Source organism: Buteo buteo, chromosome 1 (assembly GCF_964188355.1).
Source record: "Buteo buteo chromosome 1, bButBut1.hap1.1, whole genome shotgun sequence".
Classification (NCBI taxonomy): Eukaryota; Metazoa; Chordata; class Aves; order Accipitriformes; family Accipitridae; genus Buteo; species Buteo buteo.
The window spans coordinates 37,422,399-37,450,057 of NC_134171.1; the positions used below are offsets into that span (position 1 = coordinate 37,422,399).

Here is a 27,659-nt window from a genome sequence, read left to right on the forward strand (position 1 = left end):
CACTGATGGCTTAACGAATTACTTTGGAGAACCTAAACTGAAATGGCCTATAAAATTCATCATATCCATAGAAAATACACATTCTTATGCCACCTTATGCAGCCCTGAATCATGCCTGTCTAGATAAGCAGGTGATATGTTGCCAGCAGTTTATTGTTCATATAGAGAGAAGTGCTGGGAGAGGAAAGAAAAAAAAATCCACAAAAGAAACAAACAAAAAACCTTTGGAAAATGCTTGTTCAGAGATTCAAGCTTCACTTAAATTATTTGCATTTAAGGATGAGTTAACATGCTTTTACTGTCTATTTATGACTAGCTGTTTCTAGGTAAACCACAGCTGAATTTTCTTCAGAGGTCATAAGGATGCATTTTCAAGTTTAATCTTTGCTAATTCATCACACAAAGTACCTGTAGTTCTGAATGGCAAATGAATACCTGGGATCTAGGACACAGTGAGCTATGATTTTCTGACCAAAGCAGGCCCAGGATTATCCAAAGTTTAGATGAGACAGAGTCAAGGAAAATGCCTGGCCCATACAATACTGGGAATTTCTCCCATCTAAATCAGAGTATCAGGATATTACCAGGGGCCTAAAGAGGAGCAGTACTGAAAGTTGTTCAGCTGTTGAAGTATCCAAATTAAGACTTTATTGATTCTTCCTTACAGTTTTCAGTAACTAGTATAGTACAGGGCCCTCCCCTTTAAATTTCACATCTAGTCCTCACACTGTCCCTTCTGCTTGACTTTCCTTTTGTGGTTTAAAATGTATATTCTTTGGTCTGTCTGTTGTTTAGTATTGATGTATGCTGATAAATGGCCACTTATCCTATTCTGTAGAGGACAGCATTTTAACAGTGGATGGAATTAACCCTGTTCTCTTGTACAGTATTTAGGGACATAAGGAAGGAAAAATGGGATTTGATGTACTTGTTATTTCCTTTTATTTTTGAGGCAAAACATAACAGGTATTAATTTGTAAAAAAAAAAAAAAAAGATCAAGGGAAAAAGAGCAATTTATATTTATACAATATTTACAAAAACATGTATATATTTTATACAAGAAAGTATATTGGCTACTGAGGGCCGAAGACAGTGGGATGATGAGCTGTCACTGCAGCATCAATATTCATTAATCATACAGTAGCCTTTTGCTATTCATTCAAAACAAGTAAGAACACAGAAAGAGATAATGAATATCTAAGCACAAGAAAAAGGCAGAAGGGTAAAGGAAATGAAAAAAAAAAAAGTCCTACTGAAGAAGTTTCATATGCTTACAAAGATGACAAAAAGAATGAACTGAGCTGTATCTTTCCTTTAACTTGGAGCCGTGATAACTTGAAAAATTTTCAAGATGTCAGCTGCTGGCAGAAGCTTCCTCCTTCTCAGTGGTAAGGAGGTCAGCTCTACCTTGTGAAAGGGAAAATGGATTTTTGTGTAATGAAGCAAACACCGCATTCATCAACCATTTAAATCAAGTTTTCCATTCAAAACCTATTGATTTTAAAGCCTCTGTTAGCCAAAAGTGCACAGGCTCTTAAATGTTTTGAGAATCTTAAAGGGCAACATGGAAAAAGGTCGATAAAAAATAATTCCTTTATGTGGTTTGTATTTTAAAAGCTCCTACAACAAAATTAATAAAGTTTGTTTTTTTTTTTTTTCTTTATATATTGGTTGGATGATTCAGACTCAATATTATATGCTAGAGACTTTGAGAAAACAAATGAACATATTCTACGTGACCTATTAAATTTCAGAGAGAAATTAAAAAAAAAGAAGAAAACATCATCATCTGTAGAGAAAAACACAAGCCATTCCATAGCAAGGTCATCATGCCATAGGAAGGTCCTTGATCATGAGTTACCTTCTGAACACAGCTAAGACAGAAGCTTCAAAAATATGCAAAACCTCCCTGAAGTACCTTTTCTGGTGCCAGCTCTTCAGAAAAAGATTATGTGCCCCCCTGTCTCAGACAAGGCTTTTGTCTGAAAACTATCCAGAACTCGGGACTCCCAAAGATTGAATCTTGGTATCAGGTCCCCCTTATGAAATAGCATGTCCTGTCACCTTGGGCTCCCTGGCTCTGTTGTGGCCGTTTCTGCAGCAGAAGACCCCAGCCGCCCCAGCGCCTCAGGCAGGATGGTCCAAGCCAGCCTCAGCACCATCCTGCTACCTCTGAGGACCCCACAACAATCATTACGTTATCAAAGATTTTAGAGTAAGCGGAAGTTCTGCTTCTCTGGATGTGATGAGAGCTTTTCTATCCTCATCAAATATTACATGTAAATTCCCATGCAGAATTTTGGTTGACAGCCAGCTTTCCTGGTAAGATCAACATTATTGCCCAGGATCCATGCTAGGTAGGAGGAATGGTGCAGTCTTTTCAATTGAAATACAACTCCTGTTTAATATCTACATATCTATTTAAAATTAGTATTACTTATAAATGCTCTGTACTTCCATTAAGTATACAGAGTTTTGGAGGAAAAGTATTAAAGTCTGGCAATGTAAAGGAGACAGAAAGAAAGGAAATGTTCCAAAAGGAGAAAAATTGGTGCCTCTTTCACTTACCATTTTCTCCAGCAGGTACTGTTACAGGATGTGTTGGCACAGTATCAGAATTCACTTTTCCATTCTCAAATGTATCATTTTCAGTTTGCTGCAACTGCCAGTTGAGGCCAAACAGATGCATTGCTGGTGGTAAAGGATACAGGTTATTTGATGCTCTTAACCACAATGACAAATCACACAAATAATGGCTTTCCACGCTTCACAGTGGAATAGCAACTCATACATTAAAAAATTAAATTACAGGAACAAGCATTCACAGACTAATAGTTCAACTTAGCAATGGCACTAAGCAATTATTACCACTGTCCTTTAATGATACAGTGCTTTCGGTGAACACAGCTGACAGAAAGCTCACCAGTCTCATTTTGAGTCTTTTACCGGTCCCAAATCAATGTTCAAAAGGATAGGCAGTAATTATGTCCTTTTCTCTTTTTTCATTTTTGATCCTTCTGAAGAGACAAATCATTTAAGTGAGCTCCGTGAGCTCCTAAATGACCTACTAAAATAAAGTATTTTACCAGCAGATAGATCTGTTCTGGTTAGCCAGAAAAGGAGAAGAAACAACACAAGAGGAGAGGAAGGAGAGTGCTGTGGGTATTGCAGGGCTAACCTAAGACATGAACACTCCTTTTCATGCTGCCACCAACACCCTGCGCAACCTCCAGTTACCTGCTCATTCCCCACGCTAGTCTACAGAACGAGGCCAAGACGATTAGCAGAGCTGGAGACACTGGGGCACTTTGCTCTGATAACAATCATGCATAAGCTAGGTTTTTGAACTACTTAATTCCCCACAACCATGTTTATTAGAAAGGTGATAGCATGTTAAAAAGTTTAGCTGAGCTAATTATGAAAGACAGAGTCAACCTTCCATGGTGTTAGGAGGGACTACTTAATGAACCTTGGTATCACCAGGGTTTAATGAATGAACCCCCACCCCCATCTAAACTTTTAGAGGAAAAATATGGGGAAAAAAAATCACCTTAATGGTATACCGTGATACACAAAACATATGCAATTTCTTGCTATCTGTGGTGTATTTCCTTCTCTTCCAGCAACTCTATGATACCAACAAAATTAATTTTATTGTAATTACTCTAATTTGTGTTTGGTATAACACCGGTTTGCTCATTCCATGACAGCAGTTATCTCCAAAGCTAAAATAAGTCTTTCAGTGCCACTGGGGAATAAAAATAAACTGGAAAAAAATTCTGTAATGATGTATTTTAACTATTCATGCAAAATATAAGGAAGATAATCCACTCCTGCTCCTTCTGTCTCTGAAACAGATCACTGCTATAGTTGATGTTATTAATTTACTCATTCCTTCTATCTAAATGACAAACAATTCTTCATCCCTTTTGGTTTCATCTCTGATCTTTCAACCTCTCTGTATTGACCATGGCAACCCTTACTGAAGATGAACAGGCATCAGTGGAAATTTAGTCAGGCAGACAGCAAACACTGCAGAATTAAGACCCTCTCTGCCAGGTCTTTGCCTTAAACCCTCCCCTTACCCTCAACAAAACAAAAAACTGGAATGCAACCAAAGACCTATTACTGAATGCTTCAAAGACTGAAATCCTCACTATAGCTGACATATCTCTTTGTTCCAAATCTCTGACTCTACTATTACTCTTCTTTCTCAGACCTTAAATTGCCTGTCAAAGCCTGATAATGTAGAATGTTCCTTGACCCTAAAACCTGATTCCCCCCCCCAACCCCCCCCCATCTCTTATTAAACCATAAATCCGACCACCACCATTTTTGGAACATCACTAGAACTGGCCATTATTATTTTGGCCCTACCTCAGCTGAAATTCTTATTTATGTATTAATCATCTAATGATTGTATCTGTTTTAATATATTTCATCAAAATCCCTATGGTCAAACTCTACTATCTGTTTTACTAGTTCACTTCACTGGCAGCAATGAAAGACTGCAAATAGCTAAATATTTCATGATTCAAACCTAGCACATTTCTTGTCTTCAGTCTGGAGGTCTCAATCACCTCTCCTAACTTTGCTGGCTTCTTATCACTTTTAATACTCTTCAGGAGAAAAAAGGAAAGTGGCATTCATTTTGTAACTCTAGAAGTGCATCCCTTCCAAACATATGAGCTTGGAACATCATTAACAGCTCTGTCTGCTGGTGCTATGTGCATGCCCTGGGCCTCTTCATGATCCACTGGGAGATCAGAAGGGGAAGCTCCAACATGACCTTCTGGCCATTCCCTCATAATTCAAAACAGCTGGAATTTGAAGTCTTCAAAGGCAAGGACTGTGGGATCTATATTGATTACATCTCAAAGAACCACAGTTACTACAAGGGAAGTGACAATTACCTTTTCTTTGTGTTTGTACTGATGTGAGTCCCACTGCAGTTCACTGTCAAAGACGGTGAGTAATAGTTGTATCCCTCAAAAATACCATTGCTCTCTCAACTTTGACACTGAACTAGCACCAAGTTCAATAAACAATATCTAATAAAAATGAACAGATGGATACATGCAGCTGTTTCACAGATTGTGAATATCGGAATATTTTTGAAGTGGACCAGAAATGTTGCTCGACAACTCCCATGACCACCCAAAACTTACAGTGTGTACTAATACACTAAATAATTAAACTATGTAATCTCTCTGAGACAGCACTGTGGAATTTAGAGAATTCTCCTTTCACTACAAAGGTACGAGAACAACATGAGAGAAACAGGCTTGTTGATACAGGATCAAAATACAACGCACAATTTCTTTAGATATGGGGAACTTTAAGAACATGGGTAAATTGACTGATTAAGACAAATTCAGGCACTACTTTATCGATTATGACTGGTCTCTTCTCAGGCAGCCATCTACATAAAAGCAAACCTTCAGCCCTTACCAGTGTTATAAGGACAGCGAGGCACCTGTTAAAAATTCTTGATGCCCCCATGAGTCTGATTAGCAGCACCTGGTACTGGTAACTGCATACTGAGAGCACACCTCAGTGGCAGGTCTGAGACCTTCAAGTCAAATGTTATGAACTAGTTCTGAATTTCTAGAGGGGGAATGATGCAGGCAGACTCCAGTGGTGTATGTGTTTGATTTTCTCAGGTCTAGAAAAGGATGTAGACTTTCTTCCACCTTTGGGATGGGGATGTAAGTGTTCACTCCCCTTCTCTGTTTCTATTGTGTCCAGAGAAAAGGTAGGTTTACTTCTTTCTACAAAGAATTTGATATATGAAGCAAAATTAAATCAAAAACATACAAAGCAAAATATATTTCTCTATTCTCAACTGCTATTTTAGTCCCAAATCTAATGTAAAGCAGTTTCTTGATTTTTGAATTAGATATTGCCTCTCAGGTCTGGTTTATTCCCATTTCAATTTGGTATTTATTTGGTGTTAGACAATGAAGACAAGAGACCCTTCCTAGAGTAACTAGTTCTGAGTCTGCCAAATCTATGTGGGTACTAACACCGGAACAACTTTCAATACTGGCTTATCTTTGATGGCAGCAAGGACTTGTCTGAGAATGCCAGATGCCTCTAACCAGAAGGCATGAAGCTTGTGATGGTTGTGGTCTCAGACCACAACAACTCAATCCAAATAACCCACAGCTGCAAGCATGGATGAACCCTCAGGGGATGGGAGAAAAGATGGGTTGTCACAATTCCAAATGTACCCACAAACCCTAACAAAAGCCTCCTTTTACTTGTATTAAGACTGGGATGATTGCTCCCATAGTGGAACAGGACGACTTTTTAAACAGAGAAACAGATGATGATATCCTCTGCCTATTCCATTGTTTCAGTCCCCATCTCTATTCTGCAAAGTAATCTCTAGCTACCAACAGATCTTCTTCACTTGCTCAAGTTATGATAGCATTTTACCTTGGGACTGACAGAGTAGTTTAAGGCGGTATTTTTACTGCTGCTGGCCAAATTATCAGCCTTATGGCCAGCCTTTAGAGTTTGGTGATAGTTTAACTGGTCAGGACACCATTCCCTCTAACAGAGTGGGAAGGAGAGGCAGCAGAGAAGAGAAAGTCCTCTAGGATCTGTGCTGCTCTTGGCATGAACACAGCACCAGTATCTGGGTGGTGCTGGTGGATATTGGTGAATTCTCCAGAACAAATCTCAAACATATAAGCAGTAACCAAATCAACAGTTGGGCTTTTAAGCCTCCCCCCCCCCCCCGCCCCTTATATTTCTACAAAGCAGAACATGCCAAATGGACTGCGATATTCAAAAGATACAGAGATCAAATTAAAGGAGGGCATTTATACCTACAGTAGCATTAACACAAAAATGCTATCATTTGTTACAGGCTATCAGGTAATCTTACCATCTGTCACCACACAGTTCACTGAAAGGTTTCTGAACCACCTTAAAATGCTTTTTCAAGCTTCGTTGATCTTACTTTTCACTCTGTAATTGAGGTCTAGTTTTTCTGGTTTGTAATCAGTCTACAAGGCCTTCATTTCCACTCAATAATTAAAATAGCAACTAAGAATACATTTCACAGAAAACACTTGAAAAAATATTATGACTAGTTTATACTGCGTAAAACATTTTACAATAATCTGCTTCAGGAAGAAGTTGCTGCTATCAGGCTGTTTAATTCTTTTAAGGTTGCCAGCCCATTTGTCTCACATGCTCCTTTCTCAAGCTAGTATTGCTGCGGTTTATGCATTCTCTTTACAAGGAACTTGTTCTTGAGCAAACACACTGTGTTATCACTTCAAAACCCTCTTTGAGACTTTCTTCAGCAAGCCAAAGAGAAATCAGTCCCTTTATTAGTAGGTGGTAAGACAGACAATTTATGTAACTACATGGCAGAACTAGAACTGTGAGAGCTGACAACTACCTGCTGCATTCGACTGGGGAGTCCTTTCCCTTCGCTGCCTTGCTCACTAGCTCAAAGCTCTCTTCTGCCAAAGTTATGAGAAGAACAAAAAAGAATTGTAACAGAAAACCAATATATATAGCTGCTTCTCCATTAGCAAAAACCAGGCTTGTCTGATTTTTCTTTTTTCTCCTCATACACTTGAATGGTAAGATGATAGGGACAGGTAGTTAATAAATTACACAGGCGTTAGCATCCTCCAGTATCCAGGATGTAGCTCTGAACAGAAAATAAAGTTTGGACACAGATGTGAATATATATACAATGCTGGGGTTTATGATTGCTATAAGAATTTTTTTTTTCTTTGTAGAAAAGAGTAGCAATATGCAGTAAAAACCAGAGAAACTTATTTACTGTTCTGGTCAAAATTCAAGGGTGTCTCTATCGTAACTCACCAGGATCAACCACATCTTTTTTTAAAGCACTGTAAGTGACAAATAGGCTCATATGAAAAACAAAGAGCATAGCAAACACCCTATGAGCTGTGCAAATAAAAGCATTAAAGATGCAGGTAATAAGGATGAACAAGCAAACCAATATGCATATAAGCAGAGGCTTTATTAACAGAAGTAGCCCTACAGTAACTGGAGAGGTAACCAAAGTTTCAGTCTGAAGTCTCTGAAGTACTAGTCAGAAGTGCCAGTAATTCAACAGCTTCCATTCTGAATTTGGTAAACTCGTTTTCTGCAGTGAAAGAATTCTAAAGGTGACATAGTGCTTTTCAGGGGAACAAGAATTCAGAGATACAAGGATTCTTTTAAGTAGAGAGAAGAAGAAACAGAATTGCTTGAATTGGGAAATGGGCTTCCAATGTTCCTCCAGCTCTTCTTAGAATAACGACAGATGAAATATTAACACTGGACAGCAGAAAGAAAAAAACACCAGCTATTTCTAAGTAGCAAGCACCTCCCCAAGACCTCTGGAGATAAGGCCTATGGTGTATGTTCTATAAACATAAAGAACTCAACACTGTGGGGAAAGCTGGCAAGAGGAACTGAACGATGCTGGCGACCGTCCTTCCTTTCTCCCATGTGTTTTACAAGGTATGGTAATCAAGTCTTATTATTCATGAAGCTGTGCTTGAAGATGAGCTTCTTGCTAAGATATTGAACTCATCTTCCAGGACTGCTACCGCTATGTATTTCTGGGTACTGGTGCTTTCAAACCATGATTTACAAAATTGCTTCCCCAGAATTAATAGAATAATATATATGCACACTTGCACATAAGGAAAAGTGAATATCATTTATATTTAAAGCAATGCAAAAAGACTATAATTTAAACTAAGCAAATTGCAATTATTGCTCAATCTTGTTGAAGGATTATCTTCTAGTTCATCTCCCTGTTGGCAATACGTTTTCAAATGAAATATTTGAACATTGAAGTGGTTTTTAAAATTATCTCCCATATATTTTTCTTGCAGCTATAATTAGAATCTAAACCTATTTTATTCTGAAGGACCTGGAGTGGACCAGAAGATGTGCAAATCAACTGTCAGTGATTTGCATTCATTTGCTTTTTTCTAAGATAATAGGATGCCTTGGATGTTGCTGCAGATCAAATAGTGAATTAAAAACAGTTAATTAAAATTTTAAATAAAGTGAATTAAAAGTTACAAAGACAAGTCATTTATTTATTACTGTTTTTCTCAAACCAACAAAGAGCCTGTTATTTCTAAATTTAAAATAACTGAAAACTACATGCTTTTGAGCATCTTTAAAATGCTAGCCACCAGGAGCATCATATAAAAGTTTCTGAACCTATATTCTGAATGTAACACATTTCAGTATAGCATAATATGAAAAACTTAGTGATACCTATCAAGATCAATACAGTAATTGAAAAAATGTGGTCTTCTTCCTTTTATCCTGAACTGTTGAATGGGTGCATTGATTTTACTGTTTCACCTGCCAAAAAATCCAACCTTTATACTCTATTCCTCATTTTCTCTCAGAACCTTTTAACAAAGTGTCCTGGTTTCAGCTGGGATAGAGTTAATTTTCTTTCTAGTAGCTGGTATAGTGCTATGTTTTGGGTTCAGTATGAGAAGAATGTTGATAACACACTGATGTTTTCAGTTGTTGCTCAGTAGTGTTTAGTCTAAAGTCAAGGATTTTTCCACTTCTTATGCCCAGCCAGCAAGAAAGCTGGAGGGGCACAAGAAGTTGGCACAGGACACAGCCAGGGCAGCTGACCCAAACTGGCCAAAGGGATATTCCATACCATGTGACATCATGCCTAGTATATAAACTGGGGGGAGTTAGGCTGGGAGGGATCGCTGGTCGGGAACGAACTGGGCATCGGTTGGCGAGTGGCGAGCAACTGCATCATGCATCACTTCTTTTGTATATTCCAATCCTTTTATTATTATTATTGTAATTTTATGATTGTTATTATTAACATTATTAGTTTCTTCCTTTCTGTTCTATTAAACTGTTCTTAACTCATGAGTTTTATTTTTTTTTTCCCCTGAATCTCTCCCCCATCCCACTGGGTGGGGGGGAAGTGAGTGAGCAGCTACATGGTGCTTAGTTGCTGGTTGGGGTTAATCCACGACACAAAGAATTTGCAAAACACGTCACAAAAAATTGCCTAGAAAAAACATAGCGACAAAGATGTATCAGCTATCTACTATGAATAAATGTTCTTTCTTTGACCACTAATCAAAGATTATTATACGCCACTTTAAAGTATTGCTGCATTTGAACTGTTAAGATTAAGATGTGCGATAGTCTCGGTGTAACTATTTTTACTACATTCACCGAAAAATGGAACATTTATTCCTCTGAAATCTTGTATGGCTAGATGTCTCACTTTAGTTGTCAAGCCAGGGACTTTTACGTAACAATGGTCTAATTCTGTCAACGGCGCTATGCGAGGCACATTCAAAGCTTAAGGGAGAATCCAGATTTCTTAAAACAGAAACAAAGATCATTATTCAGTAGCCTCTTATTTAAATAAGATGTATCTGTTATGTCTTATTTCAGATTTGTCCATTTATTCTGATGATCATCCAACATTTCCCATTATGTAATAGTCTTCAGTATTACCTAAATAGTCTTTAGTACTATCCTGGGCTTTCTCCTGAACACAGGTTATTTTTTTTCAGATAATGTTGTTCACAGTTAACAAGGTGGTGAAAAATCATTACAGGTACAGAAATGATGGGGAACTGCATATTGGATTGCTGACTCCTTTGAGATGAGGGTTGTTTTGTCTCTTTTAGTTGATACAAAGGCATGAAAAATATTCCATAAATTTTGGGTTTCTATCTAATAAAGTCATAATCAATGATTTTGTTGTCAAGTATTGTGGGGGAGAAAAAAAAATTCCCCTGATTTACGCTTTTCAAGACTGGGTTAAGACTGCAGGATAATTACTTCTCTGTATTCCTTCAGGCATTTCTTTACTCCCTTCCTTCTCAATCTTTAACTCCTTCCCTTTCCTCCCTTAAACTCGCTTTCTGGAAAACGGCTGAGGCTCAGGTTTGTGCTTATCTATTTTAGGTTTTTTTCCACAACTCCAACAGAAGTCTTGCTCAGGGCAACTTCCTTTAGATCACAATTCTCATAAAAGAGAAGTGTTAAGAAAAGCAATGCTGATGTAATGTCTCAAAAATTCACTGGAACCATCTTTCTTAGGCAAGAGCATCAATGAACGGGTCCAACCATTTTTATAGTTCAAAAGCCTTATTTATTACAAAAACCTCCCCCAAACCCAAACCCAACAAAACCCCACAAATCTCAAGGGATAGAATAATAATGAAATGGCACTATATGATCATGCATAACCTATTTGCATGTTGATGGCATAGAGAAGTGCAGTCTGATGAAAAGATTTAAGAACTAAAGAAAAAAAACCAGGGGCCAATTAATGTGATGTTCAAAGGACACACCGAGCTGGGATTTTACAGTATATAGTGAAATACTTGCATTGCATATTTCCATCTCATGACTTGCTAAAAAAGATCAAAGCTTTTTTATTCCATATTAAAAATGACAGAATATTACACCAAACGTGCAATAAGAAGAAATGTAATAAGCTTTAATAAAAGATGATAATAAGGTTTGATAAGAACTTTTGGAATGTCACCAAATCTGGAATGTAAGATGAAAGCATCTGCATGTAGAGATTGTAGTGTGTTATTTGGAACCCCACAGAGCTAAACTGTGATTAGAACTACATATTTTTCCATAAATTAGCTTTTGTTTTGAATTTCCTGCTGAGATCATATGGAAGTTGATTGAACATGCAAGTCAATATATACATTTTCTAATCCTTTGCTGTTTGTTAGGCTTCATGATATCACAATCACAGTGGTCCACTTGTAGATCAAAGGTATGTGATTGAGGCCAAAACAAAATAACCTATAACCTCTTTACAAAACTTCTTCATGGTGATTTAGGTCTATCCATGGTAATTACCACTCACCTACCTGATCTGTGCAATTATGTAGATGCATAAACCAACCACTACATGCAGATCAACTTGCAAAGTCACAGAATTTCCACTTAAATCCATACTTAAAAACAGAATGGACACACTGAGTTCACCATCAATGAGGCCTTTTTTACAACTCTACCTTACCTCAACACCTCTGATATAAACTTGTAAGCCAGAAGCTATCTACAGAAGCAAACAATCTTGTGCAAATCCTTGGTTCAAAAATCCACTGACTGCAGTCACCCCCCTGCTGAAACCTCTCCACTACCCTCTATTTTAGCTCAGTTCCTCACAGGGACATAGCTCCTCACTACGTCACCAGGAATCATGACTGCCTAAGTAGCTGTGCGTCTGGGCCAGAAACAGACAGGAGGGACTGGCTACTAGATGGAGCATCCTTTATTATATAGTCATTAATTCGTTTTATGTGCATTGGAATAACACACCATGTTCCTCCAGAGGCCTCACTAAAGTGAGATGCCACTTTCATGAAACTATTCCTGTGAGCAAATATGTACTGTAGGTACATGAAAAATACTACTAATAAAAAGCAAACAGAAAAAATAATTTATCATATATGATTTATGAAAGGAACCTATGACATAAAGACAACCTTATTATTAATTGTTTTGTAAGGCCAGTGATTTGTTGCTTGCAAGCCAGTTTGTAAGCCACTTCATATTTTTTAAGAGTTATGTAAGCCTTGGGAAAAACAAGTTAGGATTACAGTTTCACATTGACCCCCCCCCCCCCTTAAAATAAAAGCAGCCATGACACTGAACTATAAAATCTTACAGGTGATATTAAGAATAGGCAGTCTTAGCTCTAAAGTAGCAGTCACCTATAAAATTCACGGAGAAAACCAACTATTCCTTTTACTGTGTGAAAAGATACTGGATCAGTAATAAGGACGTGTTTTAAAATTACCCTCTCCTAAAATTGCTCCGGCTGAATTGAAATAACAAGAAGGATTTTATCTCTCCTTTTCAAACATGTGGATACCTTGGTATCGTTACCTCTACTTGAGATTACTAACAGGAGAGAGAGAGGGAAAAGAAGCTGCCGGGAACCAAAAACCTGGCAAATAAGTTGAAAACATAAAGAACTATTCCTTGGCAGCGTGAAAATATTTGGAGTGAGTCAAATGAGGACCCACTGTCCAGGAAAAATCCCTCAATAAAAACTGGTGTGAAACTTGGCATTTTAAAGATGAAAGAGAAGATGAAACAACAGATGGGTTTGGAGCTTTCACAAGTGAAGATAAATTTATTGTACCCGATTATTGTGTTACGCCTTGTGAAACTCAGATCAGTGGTTAGCAAAGGTTGTTAACTACGCAGCTGTTTTAGAGTCTTCAATGAGTATTATGGAAATAAAAATACTACTCTTCCTGTACCACAGTAACTTAGAAGTATTTTTCAATAAGAACCACAGGAAACATACCTGTTTCTTTACTTAAAGGTTTCTGGAGGTAGCTAATTTTCCAAATGGCTAATATTAATTTACAATACCTAACCCCCTCCTATATTACTCCTTCTATAGACTTATTAAAAGAGATGTTTTTGTGTGATCCTATTTCCTCAAATGTTGGCAAATCCAATCTGGCTTTGTCTGATTGGTTTTATTACTGAGGAAAATTAAGCCTTTCACATGCAAACATCCACATCATCTAAACAGTTGTAGCCCATTTGTTTTTCCTGGATTATGAAACTACAAATGCTGTTATAGGTGACGATTCCCAAGAGAGAGCGTTTTTTTTGTTTCTGTGAATAAAGTTGTCTGAAATGGCATCAATGTGAAAATGAAGGATCTCATATTTAAAGATTCCTGTCTACTTCAGAGGACACCTAACTTTCATCCATAATTAATCACTGCAGTGGGGTAATTACACCTATATAAAACCCATGTGTTCTTGCAATTGCAGTCATAAATGTAACATCAAATGATATTGCTCAAAGCAAGTTTGGACACATGTACTTGACCTTTTTATTCTAAAGTGCTTGTGTATGGAGACGTTTACCAAAATCTCATCTAAATCAGATTTTTAACAGCATGAATTTTTTAAAGCATTCAAAAAGAGACCAAGCAGTTCTCCTCATAGAAAAGATTCAAGGGAAGATTGCAATTTAGAGAGAAGATGCAATTTATACACAAAACTACCAGTTTTAATACATGCATTATAATTCACATATCACAGCAGATAGCACATCCCTAAGGGCTGGCTTCTTTCTTCACAGATATGAGTTGGAACTTAATGGAAACTACCATCAAAGAAGAGAAGACTTTAATGCTACGTCCACAACAACTTGAGTAATCACCTGAGTAATTCATCTCTGCTTTGCAAAATCTCTTAAACATAAGCATACATTTGAAGTATTACATATGCTTACATACTACTAAAATATACTACATGTTTACCTGCATTGATAAAATAGGAACTACAACTCTAAATTACTCTAAGCTTGCTATTCATCCAAAAAAAGTAGCTGGTGTAATTTAACTTCATTTCTTATTAGACTGAAAAATTGCTACTATTTGGGAGTCTGCCAGAAGACTACAGGAGGAGTGCAGAAAGGTCCACATCTCTATGCAGCATGCTTGCAAGAGATTTCAGTATCCCTGAAAACACCATCCAGATTTTGAAAAACCATCGTTCTGCATCACAGTATGATGGCAGAATCACACAGTGTGGACCTATGGACAATGACATCATGTCATCTTGCAGTTTATTACTACACCTGTTATATTGCCAGGATTACTGAGTTTCAGTTTGCTCCACTGGGCAAAAGTGGAAGGGTGACAGGACTATTGCCAAAAACCTCGTGATAAATCTGAATTAGAATACAAGCCTTTTTCAGAGCAGAGGTGGGTATGCTCCTTGACGGATTAACTTTTTTAATCCCTTGAAATCTTGTCAAGTCTCTTTTAACCTCCTGACTGCCAATTACATGTTCCTACATCCTTCTGTGTGAGGATTATCTTTCTCAATGAACATTTTACTTTCAGTGCCACTAACAATAATAGCACGTGACATCCACAACACCAATCAAATATTAATACTGTGCACTCCTGAAATAGTAAATATATTATGTTTTGCACTTAGTCTGAAACACAGTAACAAGATCCTTGCTTAAAAAAATCAACCAAAGGCATTATCCATAGTGGTATTCTTGCAAGAGACAAGAAAGTATCTTCAATGTTCATGCTTCAAGACATAGATGTTCAACATATTTGAATTTTGTACTATTTCAATGAAAGATGTTAAAAACACTTTCAGCCCAATTCAGCCCAGTAAGGTGGTGAAGCATAACAACGTAATTTTCTGACTAGTCATTCTCTCTGTTTCCCAGTCTTGAAAGAAAAAATGCAGTAAACATAAGAAATTACATTATTATTTACAAAGTATTTCCACACTAAGGAGGTACATTGAGTTCATCAGCAATGCTGTAAACATTATATGAAACTCATACAGATATCCAAAAGTCATAGCTATGGGATACCAAGGAAAATAAATTTATCTCATGTTAGACATAGCTGAAAATCTTTGCAATGCAGAAAGTCATGGAAGTAGTAGCTGTAATATTAAGCTTCATGTTAAAGCATAAAAAGCGCGGACAGTCACATGTGTATCTGAATACTGCTATTTCCAAAGCATATGTCAGAAATGACTGAAGGGAGTTGCCTGAACCGATATTAGTAAGGCATGGCCTACAAATATCAATTAACCAGCTTTTATAGTTCTGTTTTTAAAGATTATGAAGTACTGAAATGGAACTAGGACACTGGTACTTCAGACTTCGAGGACTTTCATAAGGTCTGTTCAGGATGCTAAAATCGTTTAGAAATTTCAGGAGGTGGTTTCTACCTTCTAAATAATTGTGCTGTACTGCGTGCACCAGGTGTATGACCACACACTGAAGAGACTACACACACTTAGGTCCTGCCTTGTAGTTAAGACCACATACCTGCTCTTCTGTTGAAGAAGAGCAGCACGTGGCACTGACATCTAAAACAACAGACAAGCAGATTTTGACAAGCGCAGAGCACAGCCACACACGCTGGAGAGGCAGACCCCTACACACAGTGTTGCCATCAGAGGCAGCCAGCTTCTGGCTGCCCATGACATTTGGAGCTGAGCAAGACCTGGAAACGTCCATTTGGGACACCAGCAAGACATCACTATGTACTTAATCCACAGCTTCTTACTTTGAGAGGCAGCCACTTCCAACTCCAACCAAGCCTGAACTGATACCAGAAACCTTTAATCTGGGAAAAGAAAGGATGACAGGGAACACTGCTGCTGCCTCCAAATGCGCTAGAGACACCCGGAGCCTTCCCTAAAAGCCCCATGGATTGTTAAAATGAGAAGTTGCCTATGGCTCTGCAAGGAATGATGTACTTTCTATAGTGCTGGAGACACCGGCTGCCTTCACAGCTCCAGGTATAGGCACACATTGAGCAAGAACAGGAGGCATTGATGCGGTTCTCCGAAGTGCTTGGTGCAGTCAGACAATGCTAAGAAACCACGCTTAGACAGCTGATATGCTTTCTCAGAAAGGTTCATAGAAGAGAAGTTTCCCTCCTGTAGATTTCTGAATGGTAGTTTGAATACATTGTGATATGTGGATTTGGTAAACTGTAAAATCTCAGAGCAGTTTCTTCAAATGAGGACAACAGACCAAGAGGAAAGACAAAATATTTCTCATTATTATTTTTTTTAAGAATCAGATATAGAAATGTATTAGTCTACCCCAATGCCTCTAATTTGATGGAAAGAAATAGGGTGAGAGCATAAACCTGGTAAACTAAAAATCTGCCACGTATCTACAGACAGGGAGCGTATTTCCAACACACACACCTCAGTGAAGCTCCAGTCATAGCTACGGTCCCAGCACAACCTAGGGAAGCAGACAGGAATGCGGAGAGAATGCAGAAAAATGGAAGTTCTTGATGAAACTCTCAGTGACAATAGCATTACAATACTCAAAATTAAATGCAGGTCAAAGAGAAAAACAGTTTCTATAAACACATAATGAAAGTAAAGGTGATTAATGGCAGCTAAACTATATTCTCCCTCACGCCTGTTAATCACAATACCTATGCTGGGTATTGTAATAAAAATTCCATTTCAGTGGCATTATTAATTAAGTTGTTTTCCTCATTCACGACAGTAATTGAGCTTTACAAACAGCAGAATAATGTTAACTTGGCATTGCAATCAAAAAGAAATATGATATTGTTCTTTATTGATAAAGTAAAATAGATTCCTTTTGATTACAGGTAAATTTAGTCATTGCTTTAGTCACAAAAATTCGGTTCTATAACTGGCATGGTTGTTTTGGGGAGAGTGGTTCTGCCCTACTATGACTTCGGCCACTGAGTCCAACAGGGAAGGCATCTGGTCCTCTGCAACCTGCGAATAGATGTGAATGCCAGCAGCTGTCACACTAAATCCTGAGTAATATGGGAGAATCACAGACAACAAACTTGGAAGCAGTGCTGGAGACATGGAAAGTTAACCTCAGTCTGCAGAAACGGACAATTTTCCAATTTTTAAGGATTACATAAAACTCACCTGCAGGATAGTTAATTGACCCTCAGCTGTAATTTTCACACCCTGCATCCTTCTGTGTCAGTATCCTCTAATGATGAACTTCATTTGCCATTTTTCCTGGACACCTCCTTCTTCTCTTTATACCTCAAAGCCTCTTAAGTTGCTCTGTTACTATTCTCACTAAGTTTCTGAGATAACTCTGAAGATAGTTGTCCACTATTAGAAATCCATTAGCATATAAATTTTCAGCTTACTTTAAATATCTTGAGATGATGATAAAACAGTAACGTTTTCAGATGGACATGAATGCACAATATAATAACCACAGAATAAGCACAAGGTATCTATTTTTATACAAATGTGGAAAATATGAGTTATCTGTAATTATCAAACATGGCTTTCAAGTCTGGTATCTCTTTTCCATTCACATTTCATTTGCAATTTACATTATGACTGTATGGTCATCTCTGTGTCATAGAAGAACAGCAGTTTTTCTACTGTTTCTCACAGAATGAAATATAAACTAAAATACATGTTTTCCCAGAAGATTTTTGAGTTGTTAAGTCTAAATATTAGCTTTCTTTTCTGTCCAAAATGGATTTGCTTAACTGTTCACAGCAAGCAGTAATGATAAAAATAGTCTGTGGCCTTTTTAATTAAATACAATTCCTTTCTCCCCTTTTCTTTTTCCTGCAGAAGAGATGTCCTTCTGTTATCACTGATATTTAAATATTTGCTTTATCACAAAGAATAGGTGGCTGCTGTATATTCTTGTCCTGACCATTGGCTGCAGAGCTAAGGCTAACAAAATGATCAATCCCAAGGTACACAGAGGGTAAAATGCTCAACAGACTTGGAAGTATGACAGATTGTTGTGAAGAAGCCGGGACAGCGGAGGCCTGACTAAATAGGTCAGCTCTCGCTATGTATTCAAAGAATGTTTTATGTTCATAGAAACCTATTTAGTAGACATAAGACAACATTCATGACAGATGCATGCAATCTTTCAGTGTCTTCAAGCTTAGTTGACTGAATCTGGTATTGTGTAATTCCAACACTGACTGAGGAAAACTGCCCACCTCTTTGGTTCCATGCACAGTGAAAATGGCACTGACTTCTTGTATTGACTTAGACAATGCCAAGACAGTACCATTGGCAATGGAGAATCAATTGCCAGAGCAATTCCTGGGGAAGGAAGAGGGGCCCTGATGTCCCCAGATTCTCATTAATTTCATCCAGTTGTTGAATCCACACCAAAGAAGAAATAATTAGTACAGTAGCAATCAGTCTTTTAATACAGCTTGCCAGAGTCTGTGGTATGCTACAACACATTGGAAACAACTCCTCCTGGCTGATGTAGTTCTCCAATTGCACAGTGGATTTTTCTGTTAGGAAAAAACCACACCCAAGAACAACAAACTCCTCCCCTTAATAAAACCAGGAGTGGACAGAGAAGAACCCCCAAAAGGTAGAACTGAAGGATGGAAGTTACATATGGAACTTTGAGTTGATGCCCATGTTGGACCTAGGAGTTGCTCTACAAAACTTCCCCTTCATTCATTCACTGCAAATGATAGATGCTGAATGAGGCAGTAAGCCATGGGGAGACGAAGGACGAAGTTCTGTTTTGCCTTGCACATTGCAAAGGTGGAGTCTATTTCTGGCTCTCACACAGAGTCCCTGTACAAAGTTTGGGTAAAACTAGTAACGTGTATATAGAAAGAGGTCAAACTAAGGCAACTTCATATTTCTTACTCTTTCATGGCTTAAATTTAATACTGCTCTTCCGAGTATTCCAAACAGGGAGAAAGATTCTAAAATGTTCATGTTGGAAAAAAATTGGTCAATTTCTTCCTTGGTTGCAAACCTTATTATGGATAGTAGTTAAGCAAATGAGCAGCTTGAAGAAATTCCAGTGTAATCTTGATCGCCAAATGAGGCAGCTTATAGTCTTTATTCCCCATCTTTTTAACCCATTATTTCAGGGAGCTCTTCTTTGAATCCTTTACTCTCAACTAGAGCTATTTTTTAATTCCACTCCTCTATATGTTGCTGCATTATCTTTTGGTTCAGTGTTTGCATGTTTCTATAGCTTAACTCCTTGTTTCTCAACCATTTAACAGTAGATGAAGACTAAACAATGGACCAACATTTTCCACAACTCACTTCTATCTTCTGTAAAAATTAACAGGTCTCATTGACAGGAATGGTAAGTTTAAACATTTTGTACATTGCAAAATGGTTGAGAGACCATGAGGGCTAGAAAGACAAAACTATGCGGGGAGGCTGGAAGTGAGACTCTCTTTCCTTTAGACTGAAATAACACTTTCAATTCCTTGTGACCCCCCCAAGACTGCATTAAGTGGCCTTACAGTGCAGCGTTTGCTCTGGTCTCTACCCATGCTGACATCTTCTGCTCTCACCTCCTCTTTGTAGACTTTATAAATGTAGGAGTTTCTCCTGTCAGAGTGATGGAAGAAATGCAAGACAGACCAGACTCTCGATGCAGCTCCTTCCTCTGGCTGGGCTAATTGACAGAGCAGTAATTGACTAAGCAGTTCTGCAAAGGCAGACATGAAGTCTAGCAAACTATGTCTTCTGCCTTATGTTGCCTGAACAGAGACAGCGGGATCTGAAGTCACTTTCTCTACCCCATATCCACTGCAACTAAAATAAGCCTGGGCATGACACGTTCCTATCTCTGCCTTTCTGAGAAGGGCCTGGATACACCACCGTTCACCAGGCGAGCAGTCCTATTAGTTCTTCAGTCTGCAGCTGCCACACTCACACAGTGGACATCAGCCACACTATGTTCCTTATCAAAGTGTACTGGCATATTTTGCAGCAAGGGCTGTAGCATTTTCACGCTTGTAGCAATGTCCCTCTGTGAAGTTCAAAATGTCTCAAAACAGCTTTACAAATGTGACACGCCACCTCAACTGCTGTAAACCTGAGCAGACAATCCAGACCACCGTGTTAGAGACGTGTCATGGGATGCTAGAGGTCACACAGTACCGCAGTCCTTCCCATTTTTTTATGTTATGACCAATTTCCTACTCAGTCATTTCCCTTTCACACCTATGTTATGAAACGGTTAACCAAGATGAATGACCATTTCCATCTTACATTAATGATTTCTACCGATTTATACTTGGATGGCCTATTAAATGGAAAGTATTTCTGATGTTACATCTGTAGAGATGGGAAAACCACATATATGAATGAGTGTAATCCATTCATGGTTTTATGGACCCAAAGTTCTCTAGAGAGCATCCTTGAGTGCTGGATTTTACATTTAGATTGCTGAGTTAGCTGAAATATGTGTAATAACACCAGTAGGCAAAGAGCTCCCTATTGACTATGGGCAGAGGAAGGCCCTTGTGCATTGTTTATTTCAGCAAGGATGTGAGCTGGCGTGTGCCCATGAAATGTTGTACAGCTGTATTTGCCTTTTTTTTTTTTTTTTTTTTTACAGGGTTATGTCAATAAATGATGTGTGGAGTTGAAAGCTCTCACTCACTAGAAAGCTCGTCTCTTTTTCCCCGAATACAGGAATAGAGGCGCATTAGACATGCTTATATTTCTTAATGTGCCTGCGGGAGAAATAATCCGGTAGAGCTATCTTCCTGCGCCCCTCAGATTCATAAGTAATCTGGCTCTTTGGGGCTAGCAAAGTGTAGAGCTCAGCTCAGAATCAGGTCTTCAATATTTTACTATCTGCATGGCTGCTTTTCCCAGTTCTTGACAGTGACACTTCATACTGAATTCCTTATTTCATATTTATGTATTTATTTAGTAGCAGATGTTTGCTTCTGATGACTTATGAGGCAGTATTATGGAGACTGAGCACAAGTAATGTGTTTTATAAATGGGATTATTTCATTCCCACTTTAAAAAACATGTAGTGTCAAAGCTTAACTCTAAGCCACACCTTCATACTCCTGTGCACATTCACACAAAATAACCACAAATCCAATGACTGAAAGGGGCTGGACAGCAGTGGCAAGCCCTACATTTGCATACATGCCTTTTGTTCTTTGGGGCTGGCAGCTGAGGTGTAAAGGGTGCGCAGGGGGCTCTGCTTTGCCAGGTCAGAGAGGAAATTTCTCCAGCTACTCAGCAACCCAGTTTCTTGCATTGTTCACAGGAGCTTCAGCCCAGTAAGAACTATTTCAAAGGCTTTATATAGCTTACGCTGTGCCTTGGATTGTAACATAGCAAGCCTGTTTCAACAAAGGCAATGAAGGTTTAAGGATCCTAAGGCCTTCTAGGCTTTGTTATTACTTTACACTGATTTTAGAAAGAGGGAAGGAAGGAGAGATTGACTCTTCTCTATTTTCTTTCCTTCACTTTTTAAGACTTCGAATCTGAGTGCAACCAATACCAAAGAACAGACCCTTACACTTACATTTCCATAACTGTGGTGACTTAAACTTCAAATTAACAAATGAGTTAAAAGAAAGTCTTTGAAGACCATTAATGGACTCAGAGGTGAAAAAATCCATAATCTGGGCAAAGCCGCAGAAGAAGTTACAAGCACAAGAGCCTGTTCTGTTCCCTTATTAAAGTCAATGACATTTTTCTCACAGACAAGCACTGCCCCCATTAACTGCCTAAAACTCAAATTATATAATATTTATATTGAACATTTATGAAATTAAGTAATTAAAGATATGAAGAAATAAAGGAAATCCTCAAAAATAAAAATTGGGAAATGGAATTTAATAAATAGAGAAAAAAGAGAGTAGTTAAAAATAAACAACCCACAAGAGAGGAAGAAGTCTCCATCTTCTCTGTATGTTGTCCTTTTGGACAATTATTTTCCCTATCTTGCAATCAAGAGTCTGCATTAGACTTTTGCTCTAGCTCTATACACAAACAAGTGTGTTTGTGATGTTGAAATAACTGACAGTTAGCATTCCTAAATGCTGTATTAGTTATATTTCATGCAAAATGAGAGGAAAAGAGTTCCATGGATATGCTGCAAGTTACATTCACATAATGGAATTTTTACAGCCTGTATTTTTACACATACTTTACACATACTTTTATAAGAACTAAACAGCACATAGCTTAATTGCAGTTCAAATACTTCTCTGAAGTTAATTCACCATCATGTTGCAGAATGCTTGCAAAATATTCAAATTTTGTACTTCCTCTAAACAATTGGACTCTTCATTAAATCATTGTTGTGGTTTTTACTGTTACCAAAAACTTTGCTAGTTGAAGGTTAGTATGTCACAGTCCATATACAATCCATCAGACATGCCTGTTCATGGTGACAATTATAAAAAACGGGACTCACCTATAAAGTAGGACAGCAGTATTGCCAGCAGCACTGAGACCCCTACAGCACAGAGCGCAGTACATTTCCAGCTACAGTACTTCGAAGACTTCTTGAATTTAAAAGCACTTCTGGATAGAGTGTTCCTAGGTAGTGGCCGAGTAGGAGGTGAATAAACAGAGCCGGATGCCATTGTGTACCCTGGCGTTGCAGTGCTGAACAGTGGTGTGGTCCCTGTTCCTGTTTTGAATAGGAAATGCCTGTGGAAGAAAGAGTGTACAGTAAAGTATAAAAGTAAATAAAGCTGGAGCACAGGCACTCATACCTCTTTTGTTTAATGTTGCCTATTTTTCAAATAGCTAACAACATCCAAGCTACAAAGGGACACTGAAGCAATACTTGTCGCGACACTTGCACATAAAAAAACCCCACACTCTCCCTTTAAGAAAAGACCAAAAGCCCCCAAACATTAGTAATATGCTGGTATCCAGACGGGAAACAGAACTACCCAAAATATGGTATGGTAGGGAGGAGGTCTCTCAGAGTTTATCTGACAAGTAGGGACAGGCTTTCTGCTGCTGTTTATTTTTGTTGGCTTCCGCTACAGACTACAGGGAACTCCATTAAAAAGTCAATAATGAGCAATCTGACTATAGCCCACACTACTTATCACAGCTTTCCTGGGTTAAGTACAAAGAAAACAGCAATCTCTCAGATACAAACTTTTGGCCAACTTTGCCAAAATTAGACAGTTAAGAGATTTTGTTTGTGTCCTAAATACTCAGTTCACTAATTCATATCTCCTCGCACGTAAGCTTACCATAACAAGATCTGATTATGGATACAGCAGCTAGTTACAGCCCGGGAAGTACTCTAAAGAAATATATTTAGTAAGTGCTCAAAAAGAACCACAGCCAGCAACAGAAATTAAAAGCAAAGCTAAAGTTAAGACACACTCTGTGAGTTACCAGTAAACTTAATTTTTTTCAATTAAAATTTCTAAAAGAAATACTACTCCCTGAGCCTATCTACAGTAGAATCCTTTAATTTAGTTCACACAAGCATAATTATTTTGGAAGAACCTCTAAGCATGGCATATACTACCTGGAGTTTTTCTACTGACGCATGTACACAACTCTATGAACAACAAAATCTCAGCCAAACAAAGATCTTTGCACCAGGTTTTTTTTCCACCAATTTGTTAGGTTGGCAATTCTGTAGTGTAAGGCTTGGCCTTACCTAATTAGGTTTTGCAAAATGAATACATTATAGCTAAAAATGGTAAGAAAGCACACTGGAGAATTTTGAACTTACCAAGTGCATGAACAGCTAAACAGAACTAGAGAGATGTTTGCATTTTTTAATAAGTAAGAGACACTCATGAATTGCTGATACCCAGGTCCTCCTGAAGCCAAGTGCATGCCTACACTGTGTTTGCCTACTGCATGCCACCTATACAGTATGGGTCAGAGGATCTAGCACCAAATGAGCTAGCTGTGGAGGGGAAAGCCCTCTAGTTACACCACGTGGCACTGTGGACTGCTTCTCAGCTGATGCAACTTTCATCCTCCAGGACCCATGCTTGGATCCTTGCATAGTAAATGGACCAACCTATACAGGTATAGCAGCTTCATCAGAACTGTGCTGTAGAGACACTAGAAATTAATTTGCCCCACTGCAGCCTGAGAAAAATACCAGCAGTTGATAAACAAGGTTTGTTATTTGCAGGTGATTTTGCTATGGGAGGTTAACAGATGAACTAGAACATCTTGGCACAAGCCCTCTCCTTGAAAATATTTGCATTACAAACATGATCCCATGAAATATGCTACATGGGTTGCTTCATTTTGAACAATATTAAACTTGCTGGCAGTAACAACAGAAGGATACGCACTAGATCTACTGATGCACAACAGCACATACCAATTTTTCTTGGCTTCTGAGCTCAGAGGATTACCAATGATTTCAAAAAACAAAGCCCTGGTGGTTTAAATCCTCTCTAAGAAGGTACTTCATTAAAAGTGACATTTTCTGTGTAGCAAACACCAAAATAATAATAACTAGCTCTATGTAAAAAATGTTTTACACCTTACAACACCATAACTTTGATTTTACAGACTCACAGAAGCATGTAGATTCATTAAATCCTGACAAAGTGTCTTATCTACTTGACCTTTACTGCTGTTTCACTTCTGGCTACATATGGTGAATGCTATGTCCAGGTATGTTTCACAAACAATGTCGACAAAGATCTCAAGAAAATGCCAAACACAAAGGTGGCTGCTTCCCTCTCTGTGCAATGTGTACTGTTTTGGGGGACTGAAGGAAAGCCATACAGTAGATATAATAATATTCCTCCCAAACATCAGCTACCATGTTAAAAATAAGAAGCTGCCTGACCAACTTGAAATTTTCACATCCTCCTGCTCTTGTTATTAGGCTCAACAGACTAAAAATGGAACCTGACGGTTGGATGGAACTTGAATGGAACTCCATATACTCTAAGCTTTAACAAAATAATCCAACAGAACAGTCAGCCTCTGATCTTTTCCTTTTTTTTCCTCCGAGAAACTGAAAGCTGAGACATTGGCTTTCACACAGCACAGTCTACTAGAGACTGTAATCCACATTCTCAAAGCCTTTGAGGAGTTAATCCCATAGATAAACTCAGATGGCCGCATATCTGTCGTGGTGTGAGCTGTCATAGGTCTGACAGTCCACAACAGGCATCAAGGCAATGAAAGAAAATTGTAACTTTTATATGTGAATCATAGATTCACTTAGGTTGGAAAAGACCTTTAAGATCATCTAGTCTAACTGTTAACATAATGCTGCCAAATCCACCACTAAACCATGTCCCTAAGTGCCACATGTACACGTCTTTTAAATACCTCCAGGGATGGTGACTCCACCACTTCCCTGGGCAGCCTGTTCCAATGCTTGACAACCCTTTTGGTGATGCAATTTTTCCTAATATCCAATCTAAACCTTCCCTGCTGCAACTTGAGGCCATTTCCTCTCATCCTGTTACTTGTTACTTGGGAGAAGAGACCGACACCCACCTCCCTACAACCTCCTTTCAGGTAGTTGTAGAGAGGGATAAGGTCTCCCCTCAGCCTCCTCTTCTCCAAACTAAACAGCCCCAGTTCCCTCAGCTGCTCCTCCTAAGACTTGTGCTCCAGGCCCCTCACCAACTTGGTTGCCCTTCTCTGGACATGTTCCAGCACCTCAATGTCCTTACGGTAGTGAGGGGCCCAAAACTGAACACAGGACTCGAGGTGCGGCCTCACCAGTGCCCAGTACAGGGGAACGATCACCTCCCTGCTCCTGCTGGCCACACTATTTCTGATACAGGCCAGGATGCCGCTGGCCTTCTTGGCCACCTGGGCACACTGCTGGCTCGTATTCAGCTGGCTGTCAACCAGCACCCCCAGGTCTTTATCCACCGGACAGCTTTCCAGCCACTCTTCCCCAAGCCTGTAGCGCTGCATGGGGTCGCTGTGACCCAAGTGCAGGACCCGGCACTTGGCCTTGTTGAACCTCATACAATTGGCCTTGGCCCATCGATCCAGCCTGTCCAGATCCCTCTGTAGAGCCTTCCTGTCCTCAAGCAGATCCCACACTCCCTGCCAACTTGGTGTCACCTGCAAACTTACTGAGGGTGCACTCGATCCCATTGTCCTTGATAAAGATATTAAAGAGACGTGGCCCCAATACTGAGCCCTGGGGAACACCACTTGTGACTGGCTGCCAACTCGATTTAATTCTATTTACCACCACTCTTTGGGCCCAGCCATCCAGCCAGTTTTTCACCCAGCGAAGAGTACACCTGTCCAAGCCATGAGCAGCCAGCTTCTCCAGGAGAATGCTGTGGGAATTCAGCAGTGTGTAGTCCTAGGCTGCACACAGCACGACTCCTCACTTTAAGCTGTTCCTCCTTTGCTTCGAATCCCATGAATACAATGCCAGAGAGGTTGGACTGGCTGGCTGGAGAATGCCAATGGAAAAATAATGACAGAAAACCCAGCCTGGCATCTTCCTTCAGGTTAAGAAAATTTGTTTGTATCTCTCTATTCCTAATGAGTGGAGTTACTAATAAAGTTGTCAGAGACTCTCTTGCTACATTAACTCCAAGTGATAAGTATTTAAAGTGTAATGCTATCAGACTTGCACATCTTGTCTGGCTCACTGAGCCATGCCAAACAGTGTTCCTGTGAGACGCTCAGAAGGATATGGTATCTGACAACAAATCCAGGCTGCTTCCAGATAATGCTGAAATTCTTATGCTCTTGAAATATAAACTATCCACAGATTATTTTAATTATCTATATATCCATCTACCTTGTCTTTTCAAACCGTGGAACTTGAATAGCTAATTTCTAAAGCCTAAATTGTTTGCACTACTTGACCAGGCACTGACTTACCGGCAATTACACTATGTTTCATCTCTTAGGGAGCTTATAGCATCTGCAGTAGTGTATCTTCCATTCAAAATTGATCATCTAACAAGCACTTGCTAGAGCTTCATGTAAGCAGCACTTTAAATATTTTATTAAGCTTCAGAGTACAAAATTCCAGCAAATACGCTAATATTTTAAAAGACAAGCTAGCTCTGTTTTTATTAAATAATTCAATTCACTTTTTAAAGCAAATAATCTTCTACTTTTACATTTATTCAATATATATTTCTGTCTGCTTATTCAATCTATGTTTCTGTTAAAAAGTACAGCTATTCTTAACGTTTTAGGAGGGAAGAATTCAGTACTTAACAAATCTAAACTACAGACCAGTAGCAAAATACAAAGTGATATCATGAACTAATCCTTGGATGCAAAGACAGCTGGGAAGTCCCCTCATTTCACAAATGGTAGGCATTTTACTTAAGCTTCTGCCCCTAAAAGAAAAGACAGAAATACAGCAT

The 27,659-nt window shown here is 38.7% G+C and overlaps 1 protein-coding gene across 4 annotated transcripts in view; it reads right to left on the reverse strand.

Annotated features, from left to right (window-relative positions):
• TENM3 (teneurin transmembrane protein 3) overlaps positions 1 to 27,659 on the reverse strand; it is a 340,888-nt gene that overhangs the window by 95,552 nt on the left and 217,677 nt on the right. For all 4 annotated transcript variants that reach the window (XM_075028086.1, XM_075028116.1, XM_075028096.1 and 1 more), the window contains 2 exons: positions 22,760 to 22,998; positions 2,570 to 2,692 (listed from right to left, as the gene is read on the reverse strand). In XM_075028086.1, coding sequence (XP_074884187.1) covers positions 2,570 to 2,692; positions 22,760 to 22,998 — 362 coding nt within the window. The remainder of the gene's footprint in view (positions 1 to 2,569; positions 2,693 to 22,759; positions 22,999 to 27,659) is intronic.